Genomic DNA, 18725 nt, shown 5'->3' with positions numbered 1-18725 from the left:
ACAATACATAAACAAACTCATTCTTTAAACAGTTACATGGAGTAACACCACTGAAAGTTCCAGGTGGGGAAAATAAAGTTGGTGATAAACCTCAATGGCGAGATAAGTGAGATCGTTACTGGAGTCAGGGTTTGTACTGAAGCCAGATATGTACCAAACTAAGCTCCTACAGATATCAAGCACGTAGCAATATTAGACTGCATACAACAGGCCAGTACAAAAGAACAGTCCTGAACAGGCACAAAGCTTGCATCAAAAGCAGGTAGTACCTAAATCAAACCTGTATTGACATGATAAGAGTTATCTCTTGTCAACCCACAACCACACAAGGAGTAGGGGTTTTGGAATGGTTTCACTTGTAAACATGTAGAGCTACAGGCTGACTTGCTTACACAGTGCACAGGAGCATTTTAAATGCAAAGACTGAACGGTGGACGTTTGCTGTCTGGTTTCCATATACAAAGATTATTGTGCGTTCACTCCAGATTAAAAATTATTGGGCATTCACTACCTGGCAGACATATCAGGCTTTTATTAGTATTCACCAACACCAAGGCCCAAGTTTTTGCCATGGCAGAGAGGCTGTCCATCGTGGTGAAAATCCTGGAAATGGCTGAAATTTCCATGTCCTGCCCCTGAATCTGTCATTTCCCATCTTCGTGGGGACAGGACTGGATTCAGGCTGGGTTTCGTGCATTAACAATTTATGGAGGCAGCTGGCCATTTAAATCACCAGATGCCTCCACTGATTTCTGCCCTCCCAGCTGCATGAATCCCTAAGTGAATAAAACAGACCAGGTCAGAGGAGGTATAATTTTGTGTGTTTGCTTTGGAGATCCAGGCTATCCCCTTGGAGAGGTGAGGTACCCCTATAAAGCTATACTGAATTTTCATTTAGTGTCCCAGAAGTGCCAGGAACCTAACTCCCACTTTTGTATTGTAACCGAAGGAAGTGGAAGCTTGGGCTGGTGGTCTGCCAGGTAATTTTTTGTTGCCCTCAGTCTAACACCCAGGTGCGAGGAAGAAATTAGTGCTTCAAGCAGAGCCCAACACCTTGGGAGGAAAATGAGGAAGAGGAGGGGAGGAGGAAGGCAATTGTACATTCAGGCTATTCTGAAACAGAGGATGATGAGCCCACCAACAGTAGAGCAGCAGGGAGGCAAGGACATGCATCCAGGGCTGATTTTATGCAAGGGTGGGTCTTTGCCAGATAGGTCTTTGTCCAGAATAAATCTTCATAAGCTTCTGAAAAAGGACAAATACCAACTGACAGATTCTGATAACATACCTCCACATAAAGATCCCTGTACCTTGACACCACAGTCTCTCAAGAGATTCACTATGGGGAAGCAGTGATATGGTGGTATTGTCACTGCACTAGTAATCCAGAGACCCAGGACAAGCAGTACCTGTTCAAATGCAACAACATCTGAACAATATCGAGGCTTGGACTGACAAGTGGCAAGTAACATTCATGCCACACAAATGCCAGGCAATGACCCTCCCCAATAAGGGACACTCTAATCACCATCCTTTGACATTCAATAGTGTTACCATCACTGAATTCCCCATTGTCAACATCCTTGGTGTTACCATTGACCAGAAACTCAACTGGACTCCCCATATAAACACATAGGAATACTGCGGCAAGTAACTCACCTGCTGACTTCCCAAAGCCTGTCCATCATCTACAAGGTACAAATCAGGAGTGTGATGGAATACTCCCCACTTGCCTGGATGGGTGCAGCTCCAACAATACTCAAGAAGCTTGACACCATCCAGGACAAAACAGCCTGCTTGCTTGGCACCACATCCACTCCCTCCACCACCGACACTAAGTAGCAGCAGTGTGTACTATCTAGAAGATGCACTGCAGAAATTCACCAAAGATCCTTAGACAGCACCTTCCAAACCCACGACCACTTCCATCTAGAAGGACAAGGGCAGCAGATATTTGGAAGTACCACCACCTGCAAATTCCCCTCCAAGCCATGCAACATCCTGACCTAGGAACAGCTGGAAGGAGCGACACGGTGGCAGAGTGGTTAGCACTGCTGCCTCGCGGTGCCAGGGACCCGGGTTCAACTCTGGCTTTGGGTGACTGTGTGGAGTTTGCATGTTCTCCCCGTGTCTGTGTGGGTTTCCTCCGGGTGCTCTGGTTTCCTCCCACACTCCAAAGATATGGGGGTTAGATTGATTAGCCATGCTAAATTGACCCTTAGCGTCCAAGGGATTAGCAGGGTAAAAATGTGTGGTTATGGGGATAGGGCCTGGGTGGGATTGTTGTTGGTGCAGGCTCAATGGGCTGAATGGCATCCTTCTGCATTGTAAGGTTTCTATGGTTTTATGATTCTATGGTTCTATGGGTCAAAATCCTGGAATTCCCTCCCTAACGACATTGTGGGTCAACCCACAGCACATGGACTGCAACAATTCAAGAAGGCAGCTCACCACCTCCTTCTCAAGGGCAATTAGCAATGGGCAATAAATGCTGGCCAGCCAGCGATGCCCATGTCCCACGAATTAATTAAAATAAAATCCAGGACCCGGGTTCAAATCCCACATGGTAGATGGTGAAATTTGAATTTGAAATCTGGAATTAAAAATCTAATGAGGGCCATCAAACGATTGTCAAAAAAACCCCATCTGGTTTATTAATATCCTTTAGGGAAGGAAATCTGTCACCTGATCTGGCCTACATCTGACTCTGAAATAGAGGCCAATAACACCCAAATCCTGTAAATAAATAAAAAAACAAGGAAGAAAAGCTGTGTTGAGTTAATTTCTGTCACATTCAAACTGCAGCTACCATCTCCATCATAAACATGGTTATTACCATCTTTCAACATTTGTGCGATGGCCCAGTGGTATTATCGCTGGACTATTAATCCGACAGCACCCGACATATATTAACTGGACAATAGATGGCCTACTGAGCTATACTGCCCACACCACTGCCAAATTACAACACTACAGTGTGGATGAATGTATAGCACCTGGCACTCATGTTTCAGTTTCATTTGTTGACCAGCATCTGATCATGGAGTCAGTTCATTAAGCCTCCATTAAAGTCATGCTTAGATGGAAGGATACGAGGAACATTTTAGTGCTCAAGTCTTTGACCCCTGGATTCTTATGTGATGCAACAGAGAAGAGAGAAGTTCTCATATGCCTCAATCAGGCCATATCATTGCTCCTGCTGAAGACATGTTCATATGCAACTCAGCATGCTGCCCTTAGTATTACTGGTATGATGCGAACTCACATATATTATTGCTTTTGAACTCTCTCTTGAGCATGCACACCATAGTCATGTGGAAGTGAAAAGAAATATGTCAAACAAGTTCAAATGTGCAATCTACAATGTGAATACAGAAACCAGTGATGCAGGCGCAACAGCAATCTGCGCTCACACATCGTATGAAGTGCACCCTCGGGGATGGTGGAAGCAGGCTGGTTACATTGTCCAATGGGCAATGAGGATTGTATTGGCTTGCATCGTTGTGCAGGCACCCATTGGGGATCTCTCTCAGACTGTAGCTTCTGCAACTCTGCATGGGCAGCACATGTGGGGCAGGCAAGGACACTGGTGAAGGGGCCAAAAAGGTGTCAGATAAGAGGGTGCTGAAGAGCTCCCAGTACCTTCAGCTTCTTCAGTTACCTCCACAGTCTTGGGCTGGCCTTCAAATGAGATGATAGGCTGGCTGTTGGTGCATAGCAGTCATCCAATCCAGTGACTGCTGGGCCAACAGTGCAATCGTCCTGTTCAGGGTACACAGCTCCTCAAGTATTCTGCGGTCAGTGCTCATACTGTAATGGATTGTTCCAGGCTACTGAGTGAGACTTGCAGTGTTCCTTGGCCGAGACCCTGCTCCATATGCCATTGACTCTAAACATGTGCTCCAACCATTCAAAATTCCTCTATCGGAGTTGGTGGGATGTGGGCTAGTATGATGTGACACTGCTTCCTCGGATATCCCTTCCTCCTCCTGATGCCTGAGGGATCTGGGTCAGGGGAGAGCCAGCAGACCTATGCGAAATATTGAGGTGTTGCCCTTCTCCTAGTAAAAGCACACTAATGCACGCATTGCCTCAACCATTCCTACTCTGTCCGCACGACTTAACCTCATCATTGCATTCCCTTTCATGTCAATGGCCCATCGTGCTCATCAAAGTAAGAACATGATCTCCACCATGTGCCAAGGAAATCTCAACACCTCCTTTATCACCTGCTACTGGAGATTGACCATCACCAAAACATAGCACCCGGTGATCTCCAGGAGCACATAGGCCTCAGGTTGGCTCTCCCGCCCTCAGTCCAAGCCATCGCCTTTGAATTCTCTGCCCTGTTGTTCTGCAAACACGATATGAATTTTTGCCATCCTCATATATAGTACATGCAAAGATAATGCTATTCAATGCATCTGTGCATCATACTGCCTATTCACATCTGTTTTGCACACACCTAAATGAGCAGCTTACAAAATCCTGTGCTTCAGCATTAAGGATTGTATATGCCATGTCTCGCACCTTATCTATCCTTTTGCCTTTGCACTTCCTCCATCAGGACCCTGTTGCACAAACATAGGGCAGCTGGTCACATCCCTCCAGTGTATGACATTCTATGACTTAGTAATTAATGAAAACGTAAGGTGAGAAGGGACATCAGCAACATAAAGTACATTGCTTTAATTTGCTTTTGTATGCTTACATGCACTAACCATGTACATCTCTGCATCTATGAATATTCTTAACAGTGTAGTTGAGAGAAGTAATCTGGACATACACCTGTTGCAATGTATGTTGTGGCTGTCACTTCAAGATGACATACTGTGCTCAAGGAGAATTGATAGCCCGACTAGCTTATTCCATCTTATTCAGATTGTTATATCACTACACTGTGCAAATATGAGAGTCCTGGCCAAGGTTCCAAAGTGTGGGCACATTCAGAGAAATGGGTGGCAATAGGGCCAATGGATGGGATAATGAGCATGGCAATGTTGTTTAGTCAGCCACTGAATCAAGTTGGCTTACTAAATCACTGTACATGCTCTGCATCAACTTGTGGTGGCAAGACAATGCCATGTCCATGGCTGTGTCTTGGGAATCCACTCAGTACTTCCATTCAGAAAGCCCACAGTGAGCCATCCATTCCAAGATTACCTAACAGTTGGACAACATTTACAGCTTTGACACTCACCTGACCACTTCACAATGTCTCCTTCAATGCTGCATTCACCAAACTGACAACCTCAAGTAGGTGCTTTTTATATGTGTCTAAGTCGCCCGACATGCACTGCTGCCTCCGAACCCTCTCCACTTCTGGGGTCATCTATCTGCAAGCCCCCTATTTTAGCTCTCCCCCCACCCCCAACTGAAAATCCAAAACAGTGGGCAGACATTTTTGAAGGTCGAATTTGCAGAGCTGGGAAATCTTCCATCTCAGCATCCCCGCTCTGGGAATGAAAATCTGGGTCCAGGCTTGCATCCACATAGGTGCTAATCCACACCAATATCAATTGCTCATTTATTTTACAGCTGCTAACTCAGTGAGTACAGAATGCACAATAGATGTCAATTTGTCAGAAATCAACAAATTAATGCTTCCTTTCCTACGTGTAGGTTGAAGCTATATAGGCATATGGATTACTTAGTTTCACTGAAAATTTATTTCAGTTTTTAGATGACTCTTGCTTAAAGCATTTAAAAAAATATCGAAGATACCAACACCTAAGCTCAAAATTTGAGCGGCACGGTAATACGTGGTTAGCACTGGTGCTTCACAGCACCAGGGACCCGGGTTTGAATCCCGGCTGAGGTCACTGTCTGTGTCAAGTTTGCACGTTCTCCCTGTGTCTGCGTGGGTTTCCTCCGGGTGCTCCGGTTTCCTCCCACATTCTGAAAGACATGCTGGTTAGGTACATTGACCCGAACACATGCTGGAATGTGGCGACTAGGGGGAATTTCACAGTAACTTTATTGCCGTGTTAATGTCATTAATAAATAAACTTTACTTTTTTAACTTTAAAGATTTGTTCCACAATCTTAAAATAAAAATAGTATTACCATAAGGCCAATGATATTTGAGAGGAGATGTACAGCTTCAAAAATGAGTAAGAATATTGCATATATTGCACAGGAAGGTGGTTACTCAGTTCCTTGATTCCAAAGAACAAAGAACAAATAACAATACAGCACAGGAACAGGCCCTTCGGCCCTCCAAGCCCGCGCCGCTCCCTGGTCCAAACTAGACCATTCTTTTGTATCCCTCCATTCCCACTCCATTCATGTGGCTATCTAGATAAGTTTTAAACATTCCCAGTGTGTCCGCCTCCACCACCATGCCCGGCAGCGCATTCCAGGCCCCCACCACCCTCTGTGTAAAATACGTCTTTCTGATATCCGTGTTAAACCTCCCGCCCCTCACCTTGAACCTATGACCCCTCGTGAACGTCACCACCGACCTGGGTAAAAGCTTCCCACCGTTCACCCTATCTATACCTTTCATAATTTTATACACCTCTATTAGGTCACCCCTCATCCTCCATCTTTCCAGTGAGAACAACCCCAGTTTACCCAATCTCTCCTCATAACTAAGCCCTTCCACACCAGGCAACATCCTGGTAAACCTCCTCTGCACTCTCTCCAAAGCCTCCACGTCCTTCTGGTAGTGTGGCGACCAGAACTGGGCGCAGTATTCCAAATGCGGCCAAACCAATGTTCTATACAACTGCAACATCAGACCCCAACTTTTATACTCTATGCCCCGTCCTATAAAGGCAAGCATGCCATATACCTTCTTCACAACCTTCGCCACCTGAGACGTCACCTTCAAGGATCTGTGGACTTGATCCACATACACTTATTAGCAAGCTCCTCACATTAATATTGTTATGGAGCATCTTGTTAATTTTCTGGGGGGAAAACATGATACTCACTCTTCTTTTCAACTTAGTTATGTTTTAGAACCCAAAATGCAATGTAATTCATTATTTTGTGAGTTGTTATGCTGCTATCACATTTTTCAAATGTAGCACTCTCTGTAATGAAATGTTCAATAATTGCTGCAAGAGGCATTATTCTATTAAAGCCAAGCAAATACAAAGCACATAAAGATCTAGAAATGGTACCTACTCAGCCATTTGGAATGCCACCTCGAAGTTATGCCGACGGTTGCTCGGATTCAGTTCTGAGTAATCAAAGGCTTCAGGGAAGAAGTTATGCACCAGAGCACAGAATGCCATCCCATCACTCCAGCTGGAGGAGAAGTTCTGGATGGTCACATGCTGACGGACAAAGCAAAATATTAGAACGAGGTGAACAGAGAGTTAGTTGTTTTGAGATGGGTAATGTAATGCATCTCATGATTTAACACTCTTTCAAAATTGACAATGGAACACAATTATCTTCAGAGGTAGTTCTGCCATTTGGCTCTGTTTAAAATCAAACTGTTACAAATTACAGGTGATATAAATATCAGCAAATATTATTTTAAAAACTTATCTAGCTAGTACAATCATATAATCACATAAAATGGCCGAGAAGGAACAAACGAAAGAAAACTAAATAAAGCAAAATTAAAATAATAAAACTATTGAAACATCACAGATCAATAACTTTTGAACCATCCATTGTCTCTTCGTCCAAAGGTGTTTTCAATGTTCATTGTTTAAACAAAATACCATACATAATAACAAATAAGTTTTTAAATCGTCATTTTTATTATTTTATGGGTCACCAACAGTAAGGATTTCTTGCGATAGCAATGCAGTGAACTACAGAATGTCAAAGAATACAGTTCTCTGATTTTATGCCATTATATTTAGTATTAAAAATAAAGAAGAACCTAGTGTCATTATCCAACTTAAAAAGGTGCAAACAATATTCAATTTTGAAAAAAATTAAGTACTTGTGTCACTTTCAAACTCTTGTTCTGTAATCCGGTTTAAGTGAGTTTGTATGACATTCTCCTGTTTTACTGACAATGTTAACGTAAACAGGTTAAAGCAGGAGATAATAAGCCCGATACTTGTATTGAATCATGTAATTTCAATCAAACAAAAATGATGAAAGGATCTGACAGAGTAGACACAAATAAACAATTTTCTTTGGTGGGGGAATACAGAACAAGAGGCTACAATTCTAAAATTAGAGTTAGGCTGTTCAGGAATTAAATAGGAAGACAGAGATTAATAGATCATTAAGTAAAGATATTAATGGATATTGGACAGAAGTGATTGATTCACTCAACAAGCTAGAACATCTGAATGGCCAGCTCCTGTAACCCCATCCATTTAAAAACTTTCCTGATACAGATGAGATTGAATTATTTCTCTCCCACTGCCGCAAAAAAAAAATTTCTACATTTTCTTTCCCTGAAAAGACAGAGGGTGTGTGTGCTCACCTCATAACCACGTGTCTTGGCTCTACACCAGTCAAGCAGCATCTGCTTAATACTGTTAGCATTTGGCACACCACAACTTGAGGACCTCTGCACTTTCACTCTGGCAATGGCTGGATTTCCAGGACTGAAACATACAAAGAAAAGAATTTTGGTTCTCACAAATGACTAAAATAATATAATTGATATTCACACACACATAGGTAAAGATCAACAGTCCGTTTGGGATGACTTACTAGTTGCTATGCAAGCAATTTTCTCTGGTTGACAGTTCTATTGAGAAAAGTACTGGCTAGAATACATTGCCCCACATTTCATTACAATGTATCTATATGATTGTAGATTTTTCTCTGCAGCGTCAACTCTATCAGAAGTGCCGGACTTCCACTCTCTATCCTCCCCTTCACCCTGATCCAATGGGTTTTCATTGATTTGTGTGTTTGTGTGTGTGTGCGTGTGTGTGTGTGTGTGGGGGGGTGGGGGTGGGGGGGGGGGCGGTGTTGTACGCAAACGGCCCATTTTTTTAATACCCTTTCTGCTGCCATCACAATGCTAAATGCATTAATGAAAAGAAATACATCCAGAATAAAGAAAAACTGGAAGCTGAATTCTTTGCTGCTGCATTCTATGCTCTCTCTCATATCCTGCAACTATAGAAAATAGAACATAGAAAAGCTACAACATAAACATGTCCTTCGGCCCACAAGTTGCGCCGAACAATATCCTTACCTTCTAGGCTCATCTATAACTCTCTATCTTACTAACCTTCATGAACCTATCCAAAAGTCTCTTAAAAGACTCAATCGAATCCGCTTCCACCACCACTACTGGCAGTCGATTCCACGCACCCACCACCCTTTGAGTGAAAAATTTACCCCTAACATCTCCTCTATACCTACTCCCCAGCACCCTAAACCTGTGGCCTCTCGTGACAACCATTTCAGCCCTGGGTAAAAGCCTCTGAGAATCCACTCTATCAATACCTCTCAACATCTTATACACGTCCGTCAGAGTTGACGCTGCAGAGAAAAATCTACAACTATCTTGAAATAGACAGAAAACACAAAAACACCCTGGGTCAACAGTGACCAGAGAAATGACTATCTTCTCATTTGTAGCCAGGTAGAAGAATAGGCATCGATTTGATTAAAACTTGGAGATCCTAAAAATCAGATTCCAAATTTGCATCTGAACCTGGGAAGTGATGTTCTCCAAGGATCAATGCTGGGCCCTCAACCTTTCAGCACATTTACTAATGACATAGATGAAGGAATGGAGAGCTGTACAGCCAACTTTGCAGATGACACTAAGGAGGGCGAAGTAGTGCAGATGTGATCAAGAAGTTGCAAAAGGACATAGAGCAGCTGAGTGGGTAAAAACTATGACAAATAGAGTTCAATGTATGCAAGTGTGATGTCATTCACTTTTGGCCCAGGAATGATAAATCTGCATATTTTTTAAAATGGTAAGAAACTAGGTACTATAGGAGCAAAAAGATTTGGGAGTCCAAGTACACAAATCATTACGAGTTAATAAATGGATACAAAAGGCAAACAAAATGGTTAATGGGATGTTGGCCTCTCTCTGAAGGTGGCTAAAAAAACAAAGGGGATAATTTATGTTTCAAGAGTTTCAAACTCAGCAGGCCATTTGAAGTCAGTGCTGAGTTCAAACAAAACTCATTTTTGTGTAGCAAGTGCTTTAACCCGTAGTTTGGGAGTTACGAATTTTTATAGTCATAAATGCTTTTGAAGGGTGGATAAGAGCCTGTAAAGCAGTTGTTTAAATCCCCAGCCCTTAAAATGCAATTTAAAAATATGCTCTCTGAGTCAGTGAGACTTGGAAAAAATATGTCCTAACAGTTACAATATCTGTTTGTTGACATTACCCAAGGACTATCATTATGTCACGATTAAAGCTTGGCTGCTTTCTACAGCGTATGTTTATCTTAGAAGGGGTTCGCAAGTTCACAGTTTGATTGACAGCTGAAAGAGGTTATTAAAGGATCATCTGCCTTTGATGTGGGGTTATGAATACAAGTCTGTTTGTAGCTATAAGGAATTCAGTACTTTAAGTGGATTTAAATGTTTTGAATGGGCTTTCATGAATGTGAGTTTTTTTAAATGACCATAAAGGCTATAATAGGCATTTAGACCTTTATTTTATTCCTGAAGTTTGCTCATGATATATACTAGGCAAGTTGGCATGGAGGGTGTAAGGGAAAAAGGATTGGCATAAGTTGGCATGGGGCTATAAGGGGCTTTGCGGGTGGTTAGAGGTATGGGTTAGCATGGATGTTATGAGGATACATTGGGGTGGATGGGGATCATGGGCTGGCATGAGTTGTAGGGGTGATGGGGTGTTGGAGGTAAGAGATATTTAACAAAACAACAACTGGGACAAGTCTCAGAGAACCAAGGCAAGCCTTTTAAACAGCCTCCCTTGGCACTTGACAGCCCCTGTGGCCACCTCTGATCCGCATGGGTGGTGGCATGTCTGACTCCATCCTACATCTGCACCTACCCCCAACCCCAGAACACTCCTTATTAAATGGTTGCAGGACAGCCAGTATCGGTGGTGATACGTTCCCTCCTCACTCTTTGGTTCGGTAGGAATCCCTGCCATCCAAAAAATCATGCCCCAAAAGTTGCAACTCACATGATTAACTGCTATAAAACTGAAAAAAAATCAAGGCATTAAAAACAATGGTTGAATGACTTGCAAGAAAATCACAACTTATTTTAGTTCATCCAGTTAGAGTGTATAGTCCCATAACACATCAATTCTTACATTAGTGCAGAATTTTTGCCTCTGCACATGGCAGTAGTGTATACCATCTACATGATATGCTACAACAATTTGCCTTCAACGGGTTCCTTTGACAGCACTTTCCAAGCCCATGACTTCTACCAACTAGAAGGAGAGAATCATGATGGCAGGTTTAAAGGAGAGAAAAATAATACCTCCTTTAGAGGAAACCATTAACTTTAAGGGAAATTTGACCCAGTGGGCTAGTGGATGCATCGAGGAATGCGGCAGAGTCAGCTGATCAAATGATCTCATTCTTAGTGACAGAAAAGTCCATGAGCTCTTTGCATTTATTGGGTGAGGGTGGAGAAGACAGGGAAGAGAGGCTTAAGAAACAGTTTGCAGTAGAGAAATAACCAGGGATTATATTTATATTCCAGGATGATGCTGGAATAGTGAGCACTTTTAACACCCGATAGTGTTCTGTAATCCAGCCAGATCTAATGTTGAATGGCTAAACTAGGTATTTGTCATATCCTTTCAATCTTCGTTACTTGGACTTGAGGGAGTGGAGGTACACCGCCACCTGCAAGTTCCCCCTAAGCCATACATCATCCTGACTTGGAAATATTTTGCTGTTCCTTCATTGATGCTGTGTCAAAATCCTGGAACTCTCACTAACTGCACTGTGGGTGTACCTAAGGATGACAGTGGCTCAAAAAGGCAACACATCACCACCTTTTCAAAGGTAATTAGGACTGAACAATAAATTTAGCCTTGTCAACAATGTCCAACAATTTTTAAACAGTATACTCCATTAAATCGATTCTGCAACAAAGTTAATAAAAATTTCCTCAGATAATGCTACAATGTGTTGGGCATAAAAATGCACCATATAAGATTTTCAGTATCTTGCTTTTACAAACATTATACATTAAATACAGCAAAGCATATTTTAAAGACTTCTTGCTGAGAGTCCCACCTTCCACCTTCCTTTTCTAGTTTCTCAATCAATGCCTTCCGTGCTTGTGTTCCTGAAGTGCGTGGCAGTGTTTGTGATCTCATCACCTCCTTCCGCTTCTCGGCCTGCTTCTTCTCAAGTGCTGACAAACTGCTAGACCGTGCATCATCTTCTCTGTCAAAAATACTGGAAAAGCCACAAAATTAAAGAATTCCCACATGCAGATGATTTATCAAGTTATCCCAGTGAGTAGCTGAATTATATAGACCATATAGTTCTTTGGTCTGATTCTTGGTTTAAATTATCTTGGTCAGATTGGTTACAATTGGTCTCTGTATGCTAGGGCTGGAGAATGGAAAATTGGTTAGGTTCCTATGCCTGAACACAATTCAGGACTTCCTGCTGGAACTATATGTTGTGGATTCCGAGTGAGGATGACATCTGCCAGTACTAATTTTGAACTGGTTATCAAAAGAAATGCAAAGCTTGTACTTTACAGGCACAATCCTGATCCTTTCCTTCACAGACCAAAGGTTATCAATATATTTACCATTACATTCTGAAGATAAAAGTCACTTCTCACCTGCCAACTCTTTTGGATGAAGTGCTGCTGGAACTAAAGGAGGACTTGGTCTGAACAACTGCTGTTCCACCTGTTAAGATATAATCAAAGATGTCAAATTTAGTCTGATAATGCTCTTGTAAAATGCCTTAGATATTTTTTAAGTTAAAAACATTAAATAAATGTTATTTCTTGTAGCTGTCTGAGTCAGGAAAATAAATTAAAAATTTCTTATTAACACTCATGATTATATGATTAGTTGATCCTTTTTTTCCTCCCCCTGTGACTAGGTAACCAGTTGCTCCAAGATACATGATTAGCACTCTGTGGTGCCTGGTCTTCTGTTTGCCAGATCCCTGGCAATTTGGATCAATTATGAAACTTGAGGTGTGGAAAATCCCTGGATAAAAATCTCCCAATTCACTTACAATCGTACTTTTAAAATCCCAACTGTTCACCACAATATTTCGACAATTACTGATTTGCTCAACTGCACAATTGCCTCCACTTCGAATCCCCTAAACTCAGTCATACCATTACTCTCTCTCACCTTTCTGTTCCCTCATAGCGGCCCTCACCTCCACTCCCTCAAGTCCAAGTAACGAAGATTGAAAGGATATGACAAATACCTAGTTTAGCCATTCAACATTAGATCTGGCTGGATCACAGAACACTATCGGGTGTTAAAAGTGCTCACTGTTCCAGCATCATCCTGGAATATGAACATAATCCCTGGTTATTTCTCTACTGCAAACTGTTTCTTAAGCCTCTCTTCCCTGTCTTCTCCACCCTCACCCAATAAATGCAAAGAGCTCATGGACTTTTCTGTCACTAAGAGTGAGATCATTTGATCAGCTGACTCTGCCGCATTCCTCGATGCATCCACTAGCCCACTGGGTCAAATTTCCCTTAAAGTTAATGGTTTCCTCTAAAGGAGGTATTATTTTTCTCTCCTTTAAACCTGCCATCATGATTCTCTCCTCGAAAACCAAGCCTTGACCCCACCATTCTTGCACCTATTGCCTCCATTTACAACATTCCCTTCCTCTCCAAGGTCGTTGAATTCATTTGTTGCCTTCCAAATCTATTTCCATCTTTTCTGGAATTCCTGGTTGAATCCCTCCGATGAGATTTTCTCCCCTGTCACAGTAATGAAACAGCTCTTATCAAATTGGCAAATGATATCCTATGTGACTGTAACAAAGATAAACTTTCCCTCCTTGTCCTTTCTGCACACATTGACAAGGCTGACCATGCCATTGTCCTCCATTGTTTTCTAGCTGACAGTGTTCTCACCTGGTTTCATTCTTATCTATCTAATTGTATGCAAAAATCTTCTCTTCATGCTCCCACATTTTTACTTCTGGTGTCCCCCATGGATCTATCTGTGACCACCACTTGTTCAGAAATACATGCTGACCTTTGGCAACATCATCCAAAAACAGAAATGGTTGTCGGACTTTTTACTTGTGGAGTGCATCATAGCCAAGCCTGACCTTTCACAAATGTACCTTTAGGCATGGGTCACTGAACTGTGCATTCTGGGCAGCATCTCTGGCTATTTTTCCCCCTCCCAACCAAGGGCTCTGAGGTCAACTGCAGCATCACAATCATTCCCTTTACCGAAAGTGAAGATCAATCCTGGGATCATCCTTGTTTGAGAAACTGGATGCCATATTGGACAGTGCACTTACCAACAGAGATATGGAAAAACTTTGTTCTATTTGAATGCCATGTCCTATTTCAAGATCTTGCTATTTCAGATATGGCAGAGTTGAACATGTTTCTAGAGTTTTCATTAGTCCAACTGAGTCCACTTACCATCAGTTTTCTTTACAATGCTGGACTCCACAGTGGTAGTTCGCAAAGTTCTATTGCCACCATCTAAAAGATGAGAATAATTTTCAGTAGTTCTGAATATTACAAAGATATTAGTATCATTTCAACACCACCTTAACCGAGCATTTAAAAAAGAAAATTGAATAATATAGATAAAGTTAGCCCAACACGCATCAGGCTTTAAAAATGGAAGACAAAAGTAATTCAAGGAGAGATAGTGAGGTGACATCAATTTCCAGTTTTAAAAGCTTGCAGCTTAAAAGAGGAACAGAAGACAAAGCAAAGTACATCGTTCCTTCACTGAGATATTGAGAAAGAAAGAATTAGACGAGATGGAGTGCTGTGTGTTGATTCCAATATTGTAAAGACATGAGGGCGATCTTACTGGCTCGTCATGCCGATTGATCAGGTGAGGGCGATGTCCGAGAGTTTGTGGGGGAGTGACAAATCTCTCAGTGGGGAGATCGGGGTGTCTGCGCAATGGCACCCCTAGGGCTCAGCAGCCAATTTCCCAGCGTAAATAGACTCCACCCACTCCCCTGCTGGTGGGAATCCCATTTGGGCTCTTTTTTTTTCTAAATGCCATACGATTGCATCTAGGAGCTCACCCAGAAAATGGAAGATTGCCCCCATGGGAAATAGAAATTGTTGGAATTCCTTTTGATAAGTGGAGATGAAGGTCTTCCAGTCTATCTGATACCCTCCTCTGGAATAAAAATTCTATTTTATTTACATTACAGTGCCTAGCTTCTTACATGAGTCCAGTGGTCTGAGTCATTTTTTCTGACAATCCATTCCAGCTATGAATTATCCTCGGTGTAAACTAAATTTGCACTTCACATTCTGAAATCTCACGTTAATCTATCTGGTAATATTTTCAGGCTTATTTTCACTAGTTCATTATCAACCTCATTTTCCCCCACATTGTAGAGTCCTTGCTGCCTCACAGCTAATCTGTCAGACAGCAATGTTCTCATTTACAATGTCTTTATATTCCCGATGTTCCAAAGACCAGAACTGCGCACAATACTTAAGGTGTAGTCTGACAGGGTGTTGCAGGGCTTCCTACTAATTTCAAGGCTTTCAACTCAACTAGCTTCGCATTATAACAATAATGCTTTGTTTATTTCCTACATCTTACACTTGGTTGTATTTTAACTTTCTAATGTGGTTGGAATGTTGGACGGGTGGAGATGATTTCAATTCTAGTATTTAAAAGTGACATTCCAAATATGCAATTTATTGGAGTTTGCAATTGGGAGCACAGTCGCCTCTAACTTATCATTAAATGTAAAGTTTCCCAAGAAAGTGAGGAAACACCAAAACCACAACCATCTTCCAACAACTCAAACCAGACCATCCTAAACTAAGGCCAGTATATTCTCAACCCTCAGTGTAAAGTAGTTAAAACTAAACATTTTGCTTTCTTTCTCGTAAGTAACTACGCATACCCATTTTTGGCAGAGTTTGTAAACAGATAAACAATTAATTCAGTTTATCAACACTCCTTAAATATTAGAAATCTCAATGAGATCCTCTTTGGGCCTTAATACTCCTAGCTTTGCAGAAACTCTGCCCGGGTGAAGTATCTAATCCAAGCGTCAATGTAGTTGTCCTTTATTATATCCTCTGGCCAACATCTTCAGCTAAATAAAGAAGAATCTACGATGATTTGGTTAATCTTGCTTATACATGACTGCCAGTTTAGAAATTGAAACTTCACAAATTCTGTAAAATAGCATCATCATGAGCTGCAACTCCAGTAGCTTTTGGCTAAATTTCACAAATGGCTCAAAGCTAAGTGTTCCAAGATACATGTTCTTCAATGAGCCTTTGATCATAGTTACCCTCCATAACTTCACTATACAGTATTTACCCCATTACCTGACTGGGTGATTTTCTCAGTCTTTGAGATGGAAGTGAGTATCTTCCCATCTGCAGATTTTTGTATTTTAGAGAGAGTCATTTCAGAAGCATTTAAAGATTTTGCTTTCTTCTCTTCTTCTGTTTTTTGTTTCAGTTCCTGTAGTCTCATTTCACGCTCTTTCTCTCTCTCATCTGAAGAGAATTTAAAAATACTGTTAAGGAGTCGTAGCAAAAACAATGCCCAATAACTAATGGCAAGCTGGACATTTAGGCACAAGTCTAAAGGTTAATTCATGGATGCATCCGTCCCACACAGCTACTGTTGACATACTGCACTAATTTTTGGTTGTAAGACTGAAAAAATTAGGCTGAGCTTCTTATCTCTACTCTCCATAATACGTTACATTGCTGCACAAACCTAAAAAAAAGACAATAAAGATTGCCAAACATGAACAACATATTTTCCTATTGCTATTAATAACTCTCAAATTTTACCTCAGTAACATATCTTACTTCCCTCAAAAATAAACATTTCAAAAGCTGTAATTGAGTATTAATCTAAATTTCTCCCTCCCAGAATAATCATTCTACCCTTATGATTATGACCCTTACCAATTAACTGAGTTATTTCCTATTCTACTTCAATCAGAAAAAAAAGATGATCCATCTGAATTAAAACATTTTATTCAAATCTTCAACTTGGCTATTAATTTTCTGAATATACAGGAGCTTTTATTTTCAGAATGTGCAAAGTGCCATGGTTTACAGCCCCTACCTAAATTTTACAGTATAGTTGTCTAATTCTGTGGCTAAATTAAAATGATCAGGCCTCTAGCACCGACAGTAAAGCCATACCTTTTTTGTCACTTCTAAGCTCCCCATCTAAAAGAACATCTATGATGGCATGATATCAAGAAACAAGAAAAGTATACATAAAATATTATTCTAATTACTAGTTCCACGCCATTTCTAATCCAGTGATATAATTTGCACCTACTAGTTCACATATGTGAGTTGTGTATTGACGAATAATTCACAAAGTGTTCTCACATAACAAAAAAATGCATTTTTATGATTAAAGGAGTAACCTCACAACAAAGATGAAAATATACAGGATAGTGGTAATAATCATCTTTCTAAATGGATACGAGTCCTGAACATGTTGTCATCATTGCAGGGCATGAGCACATAATCCAGGTTGACACTTCAGTATGTAAAAACATACAATGATACAACAACAAAGGAGCCCATTCAGCTCATCACGCTTGCGCAAAGGTACTGAAGGCACAACATTGTTACACAAGCTATACTTCAGACAAGATGCCAAATATAGGCTCTTTCAACCTTTCCAGAAAGGCATAAATAATCTTGTGGCACTTTTAATAGCAGAAATAAAAGTAATTCATTGACAGTGCAAGAACATTAGGAACATCCTGGCAGCATGAATATTCTTGAGGCATGAAAGACATTACATTATTGCAAGTTATTTCCTTATCATGTTCAATAGCTTGCCAAGATCCACCACAACACATTGTACACCTCAAGTGAAGCCCAGGGATTTTCCGTGCCCAATCTGGGCAGGCATATTCAGAGGCGTGATTGGAAAGTCTTGCGATAAGGATCTAGTCATGTTTCCCAGTGAAATTCCACCACTACCATCAATGACGAACCGTGTTTCCTGGCATGGAATGTCAGGAACTTAATTTTAATGTTTATGGCCACATGCTGGAATCATGTTCCGCATCAAATTTCAATCCCATATCCTGGGAAACATGGCAACACAGACTGAAGAAAGTACACAAGCTCATGAGGTGAGGTGAGGTGGGTAGGGGTGGGGTGCAGTGGGCCGTGAAGAGGTGAGGGCAGGAAACACTGAAGAAATCAGCCACACACTTGGAAAAGCAGTTCAAGATTCAGCATTCTTTTGCAGCTGAAAGCATTCAACATCAATTCCATTGACATGCTTGGGGCAGGATTTTCTGCCTTCCTTGGCAGCATGTTTTATGGTGGTGGAGGTGGCTCCCATTGGCTGGCAGTGGAATTCCTGGTCCCGCCAGTGTCAATGGGGTTTTCTATTGTTCACACTCTCTGGTGCTAGGAAACCCACAGCGGGTGCTCACCATCTGTTGGACTGGACAATCCCACCAGAGGGAATGCCCAGAAAATCCTGCCCCAGAATCTGGCATCTGGTGCAATTATGCCCACTCAAGCAACACACGTTCCTGATAGTGCCACTGATTTTTCCTGAACTTTAAAGCCCTTGAGTGCAGGCTGTAAAATAATGAGTTTTATGGGGCTGCAGAACAATTAGTTGACTGTGCAAGAGGTGGGCATGGAACAGTCACTGA

General features: G+C 41.5%; 1 protein-coding gene across 2 annotated transcripts in view; it reads right to left on the bottom strand.

Annotated features, from left to right (window-relative positions):
* smtnb (smoothelin b) overlaps window positions 1–18725 on the bottom strand; it is a 347775-nt gene that overhangs the window by 34463 nt on the left and 294587 nt on the right. For both annotated transcript variants that reach the window (XM_078227351.1, XM_078227352.1), the window contains exons 13-18: window positions 16396–16569; window positions 14494–14556; window positions 12694–12763; window positions 12132–12296; window positions 8405–8528; window positions 7135–7286 (exon numbers count right to left, since the gene is read on the bottom strand). In XM_078227351.1, coding sequence (XP_078083477.1) covers window positions 7135–7286; window positions 8405–8528; window positions 12132–12296; window positions 12694–12763; window positions 14494–14556; window positions 16396–16569 — 748 coding nt within the window. The remainder of the gene's footprint in view (window positions 1–7134; window positions 7287–8404; window positions 8529–12131; window positions 12297–12693; window positions 12764–14493; window positions 14557–16395; window positions 16570–18725) is intronic.

The sequence above is a fragment of the Mustelus asterias genome, chromosome 13 (assembly GCF_964213995.1).
Source record: "Mustelus asterias chromosome 13, sMusAst1.hap1.1, whole genome shotgun sequence".
Taxonomy (NCBI): Eukaryota; Metazoa; Chordata; class Chondrichthyes; order Carcharhiniformes; family Triakidae; genus Mustelus; species Mustelus asterias.
This window is presented reverse-complemented; position numbering and strand designations above follow the sequence as displayed.